Source organism: Polistes dominula, unplaced genomic scaffold (genome assembly GCF_049000335.1).
Source record: "Polistes dominula isolate Pdom_NZ unplaced genomic scaffold, Pdom_raw_medaka contig_73, whole genome shotgun sequence".
Taxonomy (NCBI): domain Eukaryota; kingdom Metazoa; phylum Arthropoda; class Insecta; order Hymenoptera; family Vespidae; genus Polistes; species Polistes dominula.
Genome location: NW_028300951.1, coordinates 8,640,475 through 8,659,851, shown reverse-complemented (window position 1 = coordinate 8,659,851; position 19,377 = coordinate 8,640,475). Strand labels below are relative to the sequence as shown.

The 19,377-nt window shown below is 26.4% G+C and overlaps 1 protein-coding gene across 2 annotated transcripts in view; it reads right to left on the bottom strand.

Moving 5' to 3' along the window:
- The window catches only part of kay (transcription factor kayak), a 60,531-nt gene that overhangs the window by 37,958 nt on the left and 3,196 nt on the right, over positions 1-19,377 (bottom strand). Inside the window, exon 1 of one of the 2 annotated variants that reach the window (XM_015323775.2) lies at positions 11,894-12,458. The exons of the other annotated variant lie outside the window; for it this stretch is intronic. Within the exon in view, the coding sequence (XP_015179261.1) occupies positions 11,894-12,118 (225 nt within the window). The 5' untranslated portion in view covers positions 12,119-12,458. Of the gene's footprint in view, positions 1-11,893; positions 12,459-19,377 lie in introns of those variants that run through there. 2 annotated transcript variants of the gene reach the window in all.

The window sequence follows — 19,377 nt, the reverse complement described above, 5'->3', positions numbered from 1 at the left end:
TTCAATTATAATTGAAATAATTTGCATTTAAAAATAATTAATTATAAAGGTGTACGTTCTGAGTGTCCTCGAAAACGGTAATCTTAGTTTATTTTTAAAATATTAGAATAACTATATGCTACTACTTAAAACGAAATTTATTTTTACTCATTTAAAATTCTAATATTACTTTTTTTTTCCTTCTTTAAATAGATATATATATATATTTATTTATTCTTGTGTTAGTAGAACTATACGTGATAAATTGTACTTCTTGTAATACCGTAAAAGGCAAACAATAAACCAACCATCATCACTACCATTACTTTTAAGAAAAATTTCCACGATTTCATGTATTTTACGGATATTTCATCATTGGTAGAGATTAATTCGAAGGGAAATGAAAAAGAAGAAGAAGAAGAAGAAGAAGAAGAAGAGAAAGAAGATGACAAGGATTAAGAAAGAATAAAAGAGATTCAAGAAGGAATAACCTTCGAAAGAATATTTCCAATGATGTTTAAGGACGAAGTAGGATGGGATGAGATTAAAATGAAGATAAAAATGAGATAAAAATGAGATAAAAATGAGATAAAAATGAGAAAAAAAGAGTGGGAAAAACCATGATGAAGAAGAAGAAGAGAGATAAGGGAAAAAAGAAAAAGAGGTAAAAAAAAAAGATAAAAAAAATAAATGAAAAAAGGATCACAGAACGTAGAAGGAGAAAACGCTCCGAGGGCACAACGGTGCGTGAATTCCTAAGAAATGACGCAACCGTTAAGGTATTTCCGACTGCACTTCGACAAGCTCTTTTAGATGGGAATACCTGCATAATTGCGTACATAATTCGTCGGAGAATTTAGTGATCTCCTTTCTTTTTTTCCTTTTTTTTTTTTCTTCCCCAACCCTAACACGCATAACCCCCCAATTTGTTCTGACTCAACACACAACACACACTTCTTCGTTGTAGAAAACCCTTTAACCAAATTGTTATTCAATAATTGATGGTGATACGGTTATTCTTTTCTTTGGTGTATAATTTTTTTTTTACGACGTTGTATATGATATGATTTTCTTTTTTTTTTTTTTTAAATTATATGGGATTTTTAAAAAGCAGAATTTGGGACAGTGGGTTGTTTTCTTGTATGAAATCCGTGTTTGCTTTAGTTAACCTAATGTAATAAGATTATAATAAGATTTAATATATATATATATATATATATATATATGTGTGTATACGTGTAATTTAAATTGATTGATCAGTCATGGGAGAATGTAAATGGATATCTTTTTTTTGGGTTTGTTGTAAATTACATTCCCCCTTTTTCCCCCGTTTAATTCTAGCAAATTACATATTCCAATTTCTAATTCAATGGTTAGCTTAACTATTATTGAACTATGAACCTTTAATAAACGCGCTTCTTGTAACACGATGCAATAATTGCAACAATCCCTATTACATGTTTCTTTTACAAAAATTAATTAACATGAAAATATACGTGTAACATAATTTCTGATATTTCTATGTTGAAAATTTTAATAAATTTTTTATTACAAAAATACCATCCCTGTATAATTTGTATTTTCCTAATTGGCTTAATACAAATAAATAATATATATAGTATTATTATTATATCTATATTATATAGTATTATTATATATAGATATAATTATATTATATTAATTAATAATTTAAATATTATTCGTTGAAAAGTTTTTAGAAACTTTTTATTACAAAAATAGCATCCCTGTATAAGTTGTGCTTTTCTAATTAACTTAAAGCATACTAAATACAATATAACTGTATACATGTATATAGAATCATTTAATAATCATGAAAAAATACTTACATTAATAGTATAAATAAATAATTAATTCACAGCATAAATAGTTTAAGAATTTCAATTAATACAATGAAAGAGAGAAAAAATAAATACAACACAACACATTGACTGTATTAAATTAACATTTGTTAATTCGAGTATTAAATTATCAATTAAACTCATCGAATTTTTTTTCTTTTTTTTCTTAGAACGCTCAAAGAAACTCATTGTACCAAATCTACTATAATAATTTCAAGTAATTCGATACGATCGTGGTGCATCTATTCATAAACACACAAACGTGTCATAAGCCTATTTCTAAAAGGGACCAACTATGATATTAGTTAGGGTTCTATGACCTCTTAAATTAAAACTCCCTTTTTAGGAAGTCGTCGTCAACGTGGATGGAAATTTAAAAGGGGGGTTGTTGTCCAGGAGTTATAGAGGGGAGAGAGGGAGGGAAGATCGTGAAAAAGTTAGGACAGTTTATCATTCATTCTATCATTTTCAAAGAAGTACATCGTTTCTCCCCCTTTTTGAATTATAATCACCCTCATTCCTCCTCCTCCACCTCCTCCTCCTCCTCCTCCCCTACTTTAAACAATTTTTATTTTCATTTTTATTTTATTATTATTTTTATTTTTACATTCTAAGAAACTAATGCAGCAGTGCACACCTCTTTTTTATTCTTCTTATTATTATTTTAAATTTTTGTTTTTCATCGTTAGAATGAAGAAATGATACATTCTTTTCTTCTTTACGAACCTTAAAGTACTCGTTGGTCCTTTAAAAAAAAAAAATAAAAATAAAAATAAAAAAATAAAAATGAGGCACGAAAAGTTTCTAAAGGAATTCATTCCTCGTTGAAGACGTTCGGAGAACGTTGAATTCTTTTTTTTCTTCTTTGAGAATATTAAAAGTGGAACTACCAGTACCAGCAGTTAATACACACGATGACTTGCTAAAAATCTTCGATGAGTTTACCATTTTGGTTGATTTTTATTTTTCTTTACTTCAACTGTTTTTCTCTTTCTTTTTCTTTTTCTTTTTCTTTTTCTTTTTCTTTTTTCTTTCTTTAACTCTATATTTTATTTTACCATGATTATTATTTCGATTGGTTAGATAAAAATAGATAAAACATTAATTATTAATTAATTGTTCTTAATAAACTAATTCTATTTTGATTGGGTTGGTTGGTTGGTTGGTACATGTAAATAATTATGTTTCTTTGTACAATATTTCTACTTGTATTGAATAAAACATTTAAAAGAAAGAAAAAGAAATAATACTAAATAAAGATTACACTTTTTTTTTATTTATTTATTACATAACGTTATGTTATTAATAATTATTATATTTGTCCTTTACTAATAATGACAATTGCACGTATGATCATCGTTACTTCGTTATTAATAATTCAAAGTAAATAATATAAATTTAATATGAAATATAAATTGAATATCAAGAAATCATAATTGATCATATATGATATATATATATGTATTTTCATAAAAAATACAAGTTGTAAATTGCGTAAGATACAATTACACAAGAATCGTATTCAACTATTACTACGACTATCTAACTTATAATATCCGATAAGAAAACTAATACCAACACACGTGTAAATATATACCTGTAGAAGTCTATACACACATACACACAACACACACATATATATATGTTTTCGTGTTACTAACCAAAACAAGTTTTACTATTAATCAAACAGGAAGATAGAAAACGTCATTACATAGAATCACACATGTTTTTATAGATATATATATTAAAGATACACATATGTATCGAAATAAATAAACAAATTAGATATTACACTAAAGATAAGAAAATTCATGACATTAATAACTAGTTTTAGAATTAAACGTAAGATCGCAATAGCGGTTAACCCGTTCGTTTCTAGTATGACGCATGAATATGGTTTACCATAATCCGGTGGACCGTGGACTGATAAAATCTTTTCCTTATCTATAATGTCAGAAATTAATTCTTTATTCCCACATATTTATTACTCCTTCCTAAGTAATAAACAGAAACGTTCTTAATGTTTTTTTAATTATATATCTTTAATGTTATTATAATTATAATGTTTTTTTTGTTATTTTTAACGAATAATTAACAATTGTAATTTTTTTGTAATTATGTATTGCATTTCAATATGTATACAATTTGTTTATTTATTTTAATTTATATTTTTTCCCCTTTTTTAAGATTTACAATCGTACGTATTAAATAAAACTAAAATTTATTATATATATATTTTTATATCTATTATAATATATCTATATGATAATATCTTAATTATAATATATATTAAAATATATATTATATATATTGATAATAATATATTAATAATAATATTATATATAATATAATAAATAATAATTAAATATAAATAATATTATTATATATAATAATATTTTATAATATATTTATTTATATTATTTTTATATAGATATTCTTATATAGATTATATTATTTAATATATATATATAATATTATATTTTAATCTATTATATTATAATATCGCATAATCAAATAAAATTATTCTAAGAAATATATTCTACTTTTTGTTTGTTATGTATGACATTTATTCATTGAAATTAATTTCATTTTTGATTATAAAATAATTATAATTGAATATTAAAAAAATATATATATATATTATAATATGGCATAATCAAATAAAATTATTATAAAAATATATATTGCATTTTATTTTGTTATGTATGACAATTTGAAATGAATTTCATTTCAATTGAAATTCATTTTCAAAAAATTGAATTACATATCAAATAAAATTTAATATTAAAAAGAGTAATGTACCCTTAACAATACTGATTTGTTAGACAATCTAATCATTTTAATACCAGACGTATAGATACGATTTATCACACACAACCTAACATTTATTATTATCAAAGTTCATAATGACCTTCTACCACGGAAGTTAGTTTCGTTGGCGATGATAATTTCGGTCGAATCGAACAGACAAAGAACAACGAAAAAATACATGTATAGATGTATACAAAAATAAAAAAAAAATAAAAAAATAAAATGAAGAAAAAACGTTAAATTAAAAACCACTAAACTTCCGTATACTATTACTTTATTTTCCACCTCTGTTTTTCTTCAATTTTTTTTTCTTTTCTTCTTCTTCTTCTCCTTCCTTTTCATCTTTTTTTTTTTTTTACACGAGTTTCGTAAACAAAGTTGTTAAAGTATCGATTATGTTAATAGGAGGAAAATTGAAAGATACGCGGTTAAAACGATTTTCAGAATAACTTGATTATTCTTCTTTCCTTCCTTCTTTTTTTATTCTTCTTCTTCTTCGTATCGAATATTAAAATGATTTATTTGATAATTGATAAACGATCAACGTTCAACTAATGGTAAAAAATTTATTTAATAATAAAATGTTAAATTAATGCACGATTAGAAGAAGAAGATAAGAAAGAATAATTTTTTCTTTTATAAAAAATCTCCTTTAAAAAAAAAAAACTCTTAATTCATTATCATATCCTATTTAATTTTTGTTTTGTAATGTATTCGAATAAAAATTCATTACAATTTGTATAATCAATTATATCAAATGAATAATATAATATAAAAATAAAATATATATTATGATAATAAAAATTATAATAATAAAAATTATATAACTACAATATAAAAATAATATAATTTAATAATTACATAGTAATAATTATAATAACAATATAAAATAAAATAAAATAGAAAAAAATATTTGTCCGACAATTATTTAATTTTCATATTATTCTTAACAAATAAGAAGAATAATAACTTGTTAGAAAATCTTTTTTTTGCTATTGTAAGAAAAATAAAATAAATAGAAAAATAAAAATAAAAGTAAAAAGAAAAAGATTTATTTATGTATAACAACTAACCGTGTCGAAGATAAGAAAAGAAAACTATTTACAAAAGAGGAGTCATTAGAAGGTCATTAGAAAAAAAGAAAAGAGTAAAAAAAACATATATATATATATATTTTTTTTTTTTTTTTTTTTATTTAAATATAAACTTATTTTATATATTATATATTCGTATAAATGTTTGGGAAAGTCCGTGCCTGGTTTTACCATTCTATTTTTAAAATATTCTATAGCCAGTTCAATTTTAAAATGCAATCGATGAAAGTTAAATACAAATAAGAAAGAAAATTCTATCAATAGAATATCTAAAAATTATTTACTTTTATAATATATTTCTTTTTTTTGTTAATTTTGTAACTGTCTATATATATTCTTTTAAAATATTGTAAATGATTTGTAAATGAATTTTGTGATGAGTCTTAAGATGGTGAGCGAATATTGTATTCCTTTTTTTTTATTAAATGCAAGTAATATTGAATTTAATTAAATTATTATCTTTCAATTAAATCTATTTAATATTTAATATTATATTCTAGCAACTGTAACAAAAGGAAATTACAATTTTATTAAATATTTTCTTTGTTTTACAATTAAATTAAAAAAGAAATTGAAAGTTTGATATCAATTTTATAATTTGATTGCTATACCAAAGGACTGGTTCATTGATATTGATTATTGTTATTGATTTCTAATTAAAAAAAAAAAAAAATAATAATAATAATGAAATAAAATAAGTATAATAAATAAATAGAAGATGTTAAAGGCAGAAGAAATTGCAAAGGAAATTTAAAGTTTCGATGAGAACAAACAACGCACACCAGTGGATTCGGAGCATTCTCCAGGGGAAAGTGTTAAAACCTATTGACGTCACTCGTACGCAAGATATCTTTCCGTGGAATCGACCTCCTTTCGAGGTCGACCACACCGGATTATACTACTCTGTTTGCTGCTACTAACTAAGCGTAGAAGAAAATCAACCAGACCGCACTATCAGTTCTTGAAAACTACTACTACTACTAAAGAAGAACCAGTTAACATTGTATTACACACACACGCCCACACATATCAATTTCTAAATCTCTTTATGCTTTCTCGTAAAACTGATCGTCCGTATTGAAAAGATGAAGAAGAAGAAGAAGAAAAAACGAATTTAAAAAGAAACCAAAAAAAAATAATAAGAATATTCAATCTTTACACAACCAATTTCTACATCAAATAAAAAAAAAAAATCCAATGGGGAAACTAAAAAAAAAAAAGATTCCCATGATAAAAGTTTCACTTTATATCATTTCAATTTATCTACATTTTCCTTTTATTATTATTATTTATTTCTTTTTCGTACAAATCGTTGAATTGCCTGGCAAGTTGGACACACACACACACACAAAAAAAAAGAAATGTCTATACCTGTAATTCTAAATTCCTTGGAAAGGAAAGGTGCGTTTTGCAAGTAAAAGGCTCGAGCAAAGCGATCGAAGATCTTGGTTTAACGTCACGGTGCGACCTTGGACCTTGTCTTCTTCCAGGTAGCTGGTATACTTCCGCTTCGTAGTATAACAGGTCAAAGAAAGAAAGAAAGAGGAAGAGAGAGAGAGAGAGAGAGAGAGAGAGAGAAAGAGGGGAATAAGAGTGAACTACTACTACTACTACTACTACTACTACTACTACTACTACTTTGCCAAGCAATTATCCTACCATCACATCGTTGTTCTTACAGGCACGCAAATGCATTTTCTTGGTAAAATTGTACGTGTTCCTTCTTACATATATGTTGGTTAGTTAAGATATAAGAAAGAAAAGTCAGAAAAACATCATAGCAATCTAAAAACGTGTTTACGTGCCTAGGTCATCACGAATACTAATCACTTAATTAAAAAATATTATTATCTACGTTTGTATATTTTGTATTACTTGTTTTTTGTTGTTGTTGTTTTTTTTTTTTTTTATTATTTGTTATTCGTACATGATATTGCATCAATTTTATGCATTTGTATATTTTACTTTTATTTTATGTACAAATAATACGTGTAAATTTTTTTATTCGTATTTGATACGTATGTAAGTGTATATATATATATATATGTTTTTATTTTTGATTACGATTATATTCATATTTTTGATTTATTTTTTATGAATTATTTAAACGTATACATTTCTAAGAATATTCTTTGAAAATACGCGTGTATATTTGTATAATACGTCAATGTGCATTCTCCATTAATACGTTTGTATAATTAATAGTATTAGAAATAACGTGAGTAAGTAACACGTGCGTAGATTTTCATTCATAAATCGTAGTAAGTTGTCTCGTTCGATGAATGATTCGCGATGACTCACACACGAGAAGAACCAACCGACTAGTATTATTATAGCGCGTCTTTCTGAGTCAAAACTGATTGTAAAAGTAAAGTTAGTATAAAAACGAGTAAAAAATGTGTGATATATATATATATATATATATATATATATATATGTGTGTGTGTGTGTATGTCTCATTTTTTTTTCTTTTTTATTTATTCTCTTTCGTTAAATGCAGGTGTAGTAAAATAGAAAGAGAAAAAATACAAGGGAAAAAAGAAAAAAGAAAAAAAAATTAAAAATAGACGATTACGTTATACCGATCAAGTTGTGTAGTCATCGTCTATGTAATTTTTAACGACAACGAATCGATTGGTTAACGTCGATGACGCTTATTGTTAGGATCGCGTGCACTTGTCTATGTTAATTATTTCCGCTGTTTTCGTGTTAATTTAACTTAACTTAACTTAACTTCAATATTTCTGTTTGATTTACGTGTTACTCGCACGTGTATTATAACGTCCTATAAATTTGTCAATTATTGACCATAATATCACTCTTTACGCGTTCAATAATTCAAAATAAATAATATTTCATTCAACATGTTCATTATTCTCCTTTTTCTTTATTACGATTACTTTTATGTATTTATCAACGATAAACAGTCATCGCGAGTTATAAAAAAGAAAATTATACTTAGTCTGCACGAAAAGAGAGTTTTTTTTTATTTATCAATGTATCTCAGTCTACGAATAACACGTTAAAGTGAGTCATTTAAATGATAAGAGAGTACTCATAGTATTTTATCAATGATCATGTTTTGTCTAATAAAAATATGACAAATAAATAATGCAATTAAGAATAAGATTCGTCAATGATTCACATTCGATAAACGATGATCATTGATCCTCATTTTGAATAAAAAAATTTACAAACATAAAATTTGTCAATAGACGTCGAATCATCGATTCACACAAATTGAAATAAAAATTTTAACAGCATACAACTCAAATATATTATATAATATAATAAACAGATATATATATATACCCTAGTAGCACAAAATATTAAATATTGAAAAATATTAAAAAGATATTGAATCTTTCTTTAATATTAAATACACATGTATTCAATATTTTGTGCTACTAGGAATATATTTATAAATAATTTCAAAACATAAACGTAAGTAATAATAATTTATATGAAATATAATTGAAAATTATGAAGGATGAATTAAATGTTCGTTGTTTTAAGGATCCCTTTCAATTGAGTTTTTTTTTCAGAGTTATTTTTGTTTGTTTTTTTTTTTTTTTTTATTGTTGTTTTGTTTGTTCTTTATCTCTCACGTCCCTCATTCTTAGTTTAGTTCGTAAAGACAGACTCAAGACAGGATGATACCTCTTGCCTTATGACCCGTTCATACTACTCTCTCTCTCTCTCTTTCTCTCTCTCTCTCGGTAAACTTAAGTCCCTTTAACTAAACTCTCTAATTGACGGGTTAACGAGCGTTAACTCCCGACTTCCTGTCAGATTTAACTGTTTTCTTTCGTTTTTTTGACCATGTCAATAAATTTCTGCGATTTTCATTATAAATATAAATGCAGAAAAATGTTTTATATCATATTTAGTTTCCTTATTTTTTTTCTTCTTCTTCTTCTTTTTACCGTATCGTAAGGATTTACCGTTATCGGATTGCATAGAAAGTTTATTTAATTTATTGTTATTTTTTATTAAAAATCGGTACGTCGTTCCTTTTTTTAATGAGAAAAATTGGTACAGATTTCAAAGAACGAAACAATTGTATTGGTTAATCGAAACTATCGAATTGATTGAAACTTTCCACACGTAATTCAATAGATAGATCAATTTAGAAAAAATTAATTTTCTTTGGAAACAATAACAACACTTTAACGATCGTAAAAAAAAGATTTTCGTCAAATGAAACTAAACCTTAAAGATTATCGAATCTTCGAATTATTATCGTTTTAAAAATCTTTTTTTTTATTTGTTCTAATAATCGAACGCATATATATGCAGGTATGGAGTTAGAGTTTCCTATTTTTTTCTTTTTTTATTTACTTAATGATATTGATCAACAACGAAATATATCGTTAAGACCCAATGTTTCTATTACTTCTATGTTATTTTTTACGATACAATTTTTGACTGCCGAACTTTTATACATACTCGTATAGAAAAAAACATACTCTATAAAAATAATTAATTTTACAAATTAATTAATACACCTGTCGTTAGTATCAATGGGTTAACAATTTTTCTGTTCCAAAAAAATTCTAATAAAAAAAGAAATACTTGCGATCGGAAATAACCAATACGATAAGCGAAAAAAAAAGAAAAACAATCGTATTAAATAATTGAATAATTTATTTAAAATATATTAAAATTGTAAAATATATAAAATATATAAAATCTATAAATTTGTAAAATATATACATATTATATAATTCTAAAATATATATTTTATATATTGTAAAATAAATTGTAAAATATATATTTTACAATTATATAATATGTATATATTTTACAAATTTATAATATGTATATAATAAAATTGTAAATCAACGAACACAAGTATTTTTTGGAGAATATAATAAAAATGAAATTATTATCGGACAACGTTAAAGATGATTGAAAAATCATACCAAAAAAAAGAGAAAAAAGTATTTAAACGAATTTTGATCAACTAGTTGGTGTGAATGATGATTCTTCGAAAATCAAATACGATAGGAACGAATTTCTGAGAAATATCAAGCAAACACGTCATCCACTATACCACGACCTCAATTATTAGCTTAATTGTAAGTTATCATTATGTAATGTTCTATCTTTTTCTCTCTCACTCGTTCACTCAAACATTCACCACCAACAAACTCGTTCGCGCTCACTCATAACACATACTTACACAGTTGAGTTTCTTTCAAGTCCTTTTTCTAACTTCATCTAACATCTAACCTAAGAACGATTAATTCCTTTTTTTTATTTATTTATTTTTTTTTTCAATTTAACCTCTTAGAATTACGTACACACCCAGACAAAAAATGTAAAAAAAAAAAAATGTATTAGCGATATATAAAATTTATGACATAAATTCGACAACGATTAGAAAGTAGCCCATTTTTTTCTCGATTGTGTTGCTAAATTATTGAGGTTACACGATAAGTATGTTCGATTTAAAGAAGAAAAAAACAAATAAAAAAAAAATGCATGTTCATTCGTATCAATTGTTTTGTTTACCAAATCAGCAAAAACTTGGAATACAATTGAAAACACACACACACACAATGACGTTCGTATTGGCTTACAAACAAGTATTTTGACGATTTAAAAGAAAAAGTAGATTCGTATCGAAGGAATTTTTTTTTCCTGGGGAAATTCGATAGATAATAAAAATATAATAATACCAATTTATCTTGAAGATAAATTAAAACCCGATCGAAAGATTTGAAAGATGTGTTTCATTTTTATACGTGGAACACAAGAGATAAATAATAATAATAATAATAATAATAATAATAATAATAATAATAATAATAATAATAATAATAACAAACAAGAAGATTAGACGTTTTATTGCGTTTTAATAAATGTTTCGTATAAAATCGAAAACTTTATTATGCATAAGTAAATTATGAACAGTATCTTAATATCTATTAAATTTCATTAAACTTTGTAATCGTTTCATCTGTATGTTTAAAACATAATATAATTAAATTTTTAACGAATAATTTCCAAATAAAAAATAAAAAAATAAAACGTTACAATATAACAAGAGATAAGTGTATAAATTATTATTTAAAAAAAAAAAACAAGAATATATAATATAATCTAACGAAACTAGAAAATAAAAGAAATGATTTATTTATTTACCATAGCTTTTTCTTCCTTGGTAAGTTGAAAACCATCCGTCGAATGATTGTTGATAGTAGGATACATGGAAAACATTGTATAATTATGATCCTCCACAACGTTGTCATAAAAACCACCAGCAGTAGGTACTCGTTGCATTATCACAACTCTGTTAGAATCTTTTTCAATGAACGGAGAAACTTCAGTGAAATCACGAATTTCTCTGATATTATAAAGTTCCTTCATAAGTGTCACCGATTATTCAACACTTTTTAATAAATATTCAAATAAAACACTTGTTTCCAACGAAAAATTCTTCTTCGAAGAAAAGAGAAAACAAAAATAAATCAAATTTGATCGAACCGAAAATCAAACTCGGTAATTAATTTGTCTATATGTATATTTTTTTTCAGTAGAATTATAATAATCGAGGCAACGGTAAATAAATGGTTACGCACACGCGTGATTGATAAAAAAAAAAATATATATAAAAAACACTTAGAACAAAAAAGTATGTTTTCTATTTAAAAACAACTTGTTCTCGTGGATACTACTACGCGTAGATTCCTCAAGACGAATGTATTGCACAGACTTACGTATCTCAACTGAGTAAGGCAACGTGACTTGGAAACTATATAGAAGAGTTTATCTCTTTCTCTCTCTCTCTTCTATCCCCACCACCACTTTTAAACCACGCTTGCTCAGAGACTCTACCCCCTCCCTTTTTTCATATGCTCGCGCACACAACTAAATACTTACGTGCGACACACTCTTTCTCTCTCTGTTCACTCGCCATTCGTTCACGTTCGTGCGTGTTCGTGCGTGTTCGCTTTTAGTATACCCGAGTGTGTTAAACCGAGCAGCTAGCTTATGTGCTGTTGCCTACGTGATGACGTCATCGCCATCTTGATTACTGATTCGCGCGATACTGCTCAACCAATCGACGTACACGTTCAAGACCAAAAGACCGAACTTGTTTTCTTCTCTCCTCTCTCTGGTAAAACTTCGATAGGGAGAAATCGGGGTGGGGTGGGGGGAGAATGTCTAGTAGAAAGAAAGAGAGAGAAAAAATAGGAGGAGAGAAAGAGACGGAAAAAGAGAAAACGAGATCTACCTCTTCCCCTTAAACCCTCCCCCACCTCACCTCCCACTAGCCAGCATTTTTTTTCCAGGTAGAACGAGATATGCAACTAGATTATTAAATCGATCGACCAGTATACGGAAGTTTACGATTCCGTACGACTTGTATTGTTTTCTTTTCTTTTAAATTATTTTAGCCCTTTTTTTTATTTCTGTCTTTTGGTTTTTTTTTTTAATGTTATTATTTATTACGTAGATGACGAAAATGATTATTTTTTCTTTCTCCCCACCTCATTTTTGTTTAACGTTTAATACGCAGCAATATTTTCGATACTATTACGAAGTTCATGATATTTTTATTGTTGTTGTTGTGTTGTTGTTGTTGTTGAATTAATTAATTAGGATTAACATCGTAATCGAACAGGATTATCGATGATAGGAATAATAAAATGGGAGATAAAAAAAATGAAATAAAATGAAAATGAAGTAAAAAGAAGGAGAAAAGAAGAATAACGTTTAGGCTAATAAGAAAACGAAGAAGGATAATGATGATGATGCGATGCATTATAAAGGCAATCGCGTTGACGAATAATGTCAAGGTAAAATCATTACCGATTTGGCACGTGACCGAGTCTCCTCGCAAACTCGATATTCTCCTATACTATTCACACACAACACACAACACACACACACACACACACACTGATTGTGAGTTATTTTTTTTTTATTTTATATTTCTCTCTTTCTATTCTTTTTACTCTTTTTTTTTCCTTTTGACGTAGTTGCGTTGAAACAAACGGGGGAGGAGTCAGAGGGGACGCTGAACTTCGCCCACTAAAAAGTTTTTCCTTTCTCTTCGTGCTGACACAAAGAGAGCAAGGATAATGAAATGTATAGAAAGAAAAAAAAATAAAGCAAATATTATTATTATAGTCTGTCGTGAATATTTGAAAATTTATACGTCCAAAGTGTATAAGGTGGAGAATATAATTTTAACGTTTTCTTTTTCTTCCCTTCTTTTTTTTTTTTTTTTAAAGAAACGTCGGACGTAGGAGTAAGATAAATTTTATTTTTTAACTTGCAAATAATTCAAATAATAATCGCCAGTTTAATTTTTTTTTCTTTCGTTCTACCCCTTTTTTCTTTATTTTATTGTTTTCTTTCTTTCGTTCATTCATTCATTATTTCTTTCTTTCTTTCTTTCTTTCTTTCTTTCTTTCTTCAACACGTTCGGAAACGTGCAACGAACTCCGAGGTGAACGCACGTTCATTCGGTGCAACGCACGAGGAAGTCAAGAAAAAAAAAGAAAGAGAGGGTAAAACCAAGTGTGTATGTGTGTGTATTGGGACTTTCTTTGTTCAAAGGAAAATTTTCTTATTTTTTAACTAATAACAAAAAACCATTAACACCGTTACCAACAATAACAACACAACAACAACACAACACAACGATCATCATAATTCGCATTGAGCAAAGAAAACCAAAAATTGCATTAGAGTTTAAGACAAAAGATAAAAAAAAAAAACAAATAAAAGTTGAACATTTATTTCCGACTCGTCTAATTCGTTGAATTTTTATTTGAAACTACATGCACGCACCCATGTATATATACATACACACACACATTTAAACTGCACACGTAGTTACTCGTAGTTACTCGCTCGAAACGAAACTGATATCTTATCAGGAAGGACAAATGCGCGAGTTTTACGTTGAAATCCTTCGAAACATTTTTCGTCATACTTAAAAACGTTGTAAGTGAAGAAATCATAGAAATTATATATAGATTGTTTTTTTTATTAACCTTTCGATTAATTACGTATATTAAATTATTTTAAAAAAAAAAGTTACAATTTCTCAATGATATATAATATTCGTATAAATCGATAAAAATAATTACTACGAACGATTGCAATAATACCGTAAAAAAAAAAATTAAATCATTTAAAAATAATCATAACTGTTGTAACAGAAAATTACCCCTCATCCCTAAAAAATATTAATCTTTTAAAATCAACTAAAAACTATTATACTTAAAAAAGTTTTGGGTTTACTAATGACTGCGAAAATCTTCAACGACGGTGGCATAAAAAAAAAAAAAGATAACAAAGTACAAAAGTCCATAAAACTTTCAAAAGTTAATTTTTTCCGTTCAAAGATCATCAAGAAAAGATTTTGTTTACCTAAAAGTAACAGTAAAACACATACAGAAGAAAAAAGTACAAAGGGCAACAACAATTCCTATTAAAAGGTTGAATGATTTATGGAGCGATTTTTTTTCCCCGAGACCTAGAACTTGTTTACCATTTTAAAGTTTCAAAAGATTCCTTAAATCTACCCTCTCCTCTTCAAGGCTTAGCGATGGGTATTATTGAGCAATAAAATAGAAAAAAATATATATTATATATACATGATTTAAAAAAAAAAGTTAAACTGTATATAAAAAAGTGACAGACAGACAACGAAGAATTGGATGTTAAAGTTTTTCAATAGGCATTTTATTTAGAACATTTTTTATTCTTTTCTAACGAGAGTTTAAAAAAAAATCTGTATAATGGAAGAAAGGTAAAATGAAATAGATAAACGAGCCTAATCCCGTCAGGATAATATATTGCAACGTTTATTCTTTATAAGTTATTACGAACGTTCGTTTTCAAATAAATACATTGCGATAAGCAAAGACTATATTTCTTGGAAATGCGACCTTATTAACTCAGGTGTTTGTCAAATTGACGTAGATAGTTAAATATATACCTAACTTACTTCCGTACGATACCTTAATCGTTTATTTTTGGTCGTAAAGCAACAAAATAGAAGGATCTAATGGAATCCGATAAAAATCTATTTTTATAGATTCTATTGCAAATAATAGAATATTAATAATTTTTTCGATTAATTATCGATTAAATTAAAAAAAAAGAAAACAATTTATAAATTATTATATCCAAATATCAATAAATTTGAATAATATGTTATTATAACGCGTTCATATACGTCATGGAAATTATAAGTGATATTTATAACAACCATGATTATCGTGTGAGTCCCCCATTTAAAATAAATCCTAAAACACTTGATGATTGTGCATTTAAATTTATCTGTTTTAAAATAATATTTGACTGAAATAATTTTTGCAACTCAATTAACTGTCGAATAAATTATACAATACGATATACGTATAGATTTTATTTCAAAAAAAAAAAAAAGAAAAACCCAACAAAATATTAAATAAAATAAAAAATCACAATGTCAAATATCAATATTTAAATAAATTGAATAATATATCTAAAATACCTTGTTTTTAAAAATGAATTATTAATTGAACGAAAAAGAAATATCTGTTTATAAAAGTGCAGCCTAAATGCATTAACATTAACATAACTATAAATGCCGTGATGAACGAGTAGTCATGAACATGATCGACCTTCTTCGATTTAAATAAAAAAAATAAAATAGCATTCTCAATACAATGAGTTGTGCGGTATCGGTAAAAGAAAATCTTGCATTGCGTTGTCCTCCTGGAAGGAGGACACATTATAACCAACGTAATACAAACAACAATGACAGACAGACAAACAGACAGACAGACAGACAACAAACAGATAGATAGATAGACAGACAGACAAACAAACAGAAAGAGATAGACGAAAAATCGAAGGCTGGATGTTTCGAAATGATCGTCGGGGTCTTTTGTTCTCTCGCGACAAAGAAACATTTTAATGAGCCATACGTTTAAAAGTCTCATGGGGTTAATCGAATGTTTGTGGGTAACAGGTACACCCGACGATTCGTGTACTGAATTTTAAATGGATACAAAAATACAATCCCCAGGGGTGGTCAATTGGAAGGAAACGAAGAAAACAAATGGAAATAAAAAAAAAAAAAAGGAAAGAAAGGTAGGGGAAGAAAAAAGAACAAAAAATCTATATTGAATTTTTAAACAGGTAGTGTTCAACGTTAAATTATCTTTTTATCTTTTTTGTATATATATATATATATATATTTATGTGATTAATAATAATTATTAAAAATATATAAAAATAAATGTTTAATACAAAATATGCAAAAATTGTATTATTAATTATTTTTAATTATTTTTACTGTTATATAATATATCTTAAAACACACTATTATTATTATTATTATTATTATTATTATTATTTTTATTATCATTATTATTATTATTATTATTATATATTTCTATTGTATATTTATACGGAGATGAAGGATTTATATTAACAGGAAACCGATAACGTTTCTCTTTCTTTATTCAACACAATAAATATAATTTCAACACGTTGTCTCTTCATGTAACACAAAACATACTCATAATATTGAGTTAAATAAAACAAAAACAAAAAAGAATGTGATAAATACGAACACTATGCAGCGTATCGATACGAGTGGTACAAAATTGAATTTAAAATTTCCTATTTGGAAAACTTTGAAATGTCAAAGATGCACTTTGTTTCGTTCGAAGTCCGAATCAATGGGGGGGAAAAACGAAAAATAATGAAAAAACATTGTGCAAGATCAGCACCACCATTAGTAGTCATAATATCGATAACGAAATAAAACATCGGAAAAAAACAATTTGAAAAATTTCTATTAAGAAAAAAGTTAGATACATAATTATGAAAACAACATTTATTTTTATTTTATTGCATTCGATTAAGAAGAAAAAAATTATTATTTCACCGATTCTCTGTTATTTCTGTCCTTTTTTTTCAGATTTGTAAAATATAATAATGATAATAATAATAATAATAATAATCTTTGTGTTATACGTTTAATTTTGATCTTTTCTCTTTTTCTCTCAACTTTGACCCTAGTCAATTAACACCGTAAGAAGAATAATTAAACGACATCTGCCACAACCGGATATATATAATGTGAATTCTTATTTACTCCACTCGTTTTACATATACCCACCCCCACCTACACACACACACACACACACACAAATATATGTATGAAATATATACACACATACATACATATACGTAAAATAACAGCTTAAATGTTGAACATGCATATACATGAATACAAATACATATACTTACACTTATATGCATAGATATATTCTTCGATCGGTTTGTTTTAAATGACCGTAGTACTGTCACGAGGTGACCGTGTACGGGTTCTTTATAAAACAGCTGTTGGGGACAGCAGAAGCCATGCCAGCCAAAACGAGTAAATCAATACTATCGGCTGCCTAGTAGCTTATATATGTGTGTGTGTGTGTACTTTTACATATATGTAAGGTACATGTATAATACACATTGAAGAAACGTAGAACTACAGGGGTACTAGAGATAGGGGGTGAACCAATCCTAAAACGAAGCCGAAAGAGAAAACCCTCGTCATGGGGAGTTTACACCCATAGGACTGATATCGCTTCTTGTATACATCCTTGTTAATTTCTCAACATATATATTTCAACTTATAAATATATATTATTCATTAATTATTACTAATATGGTGGAACTTGAATATGGAAACATTTTTTTTTTTTTTAGAATATATTTTTAAATAATTCAAATGAAAATTATCATACAATTGAAACGAAGAAAAAATTAAAATAAAAAGAAAAAAAAAAGAGAAGGAAAACCTTGAAAATGTCGAATTTTGATTTAAATTAACAAACCGTTCGTAACATATTTTAATCTTAATTTTAAAATATGCAAATAACGTGTTTTTTTTCTTTTATATTATATTTTTACCAAAGCCACGAACAAAAGGTACTCTAACTAATCAGCTACTATGTCAGTTAATGAAATATTAATGAATTGCGAGTGTCAAACGATTTGCTTTCGACTACTTCGTATTTACGTTGAAAAGAAAAGAAATATAAGGCAAACGAGATACAACTAAACGAGGGAAGAAACGATCGATCTAATTTAAAAAAAAAAAAAAGAAAACTATAAGGAAAAAAAAAGCATATAATAAAGCTATCATTAATCGAATAGGATCATTATAGTGCTCGTACACACTCGTAATAAGTATGACTTGTAGAAAAATGTTCTTAACGTGTAATCCAATGCTATAAATAACAATTTGCGTCATACAAATAAGAAGAGGAGCTTGGTGAAAAAAGATTTATCATTTCAGAACGATTGGACGTTCGTGAAATAATTAAATGTATTTATACACGACTCGTCGTTTTAGTAATTTCTTTTACAATTCCATCATACGTATCAATTGGTCTTTTTTTTTTTTTAATTTTTTTTTACAGTAAATACACACCATAAAATAATCCAAAGTGCATAAAATTTGTTAAAATTGTTTAATGAAAAAAAAAAAATACAAAGTATAAGCATAAACATGAAAATCTCAGAAAATGCAAGGAACTGTTTTGTTTGGTAATTCATAAAATACTTGTAACGATGGTCATATTTTTATTGTTCTTTTTTTTTTTTTAGTG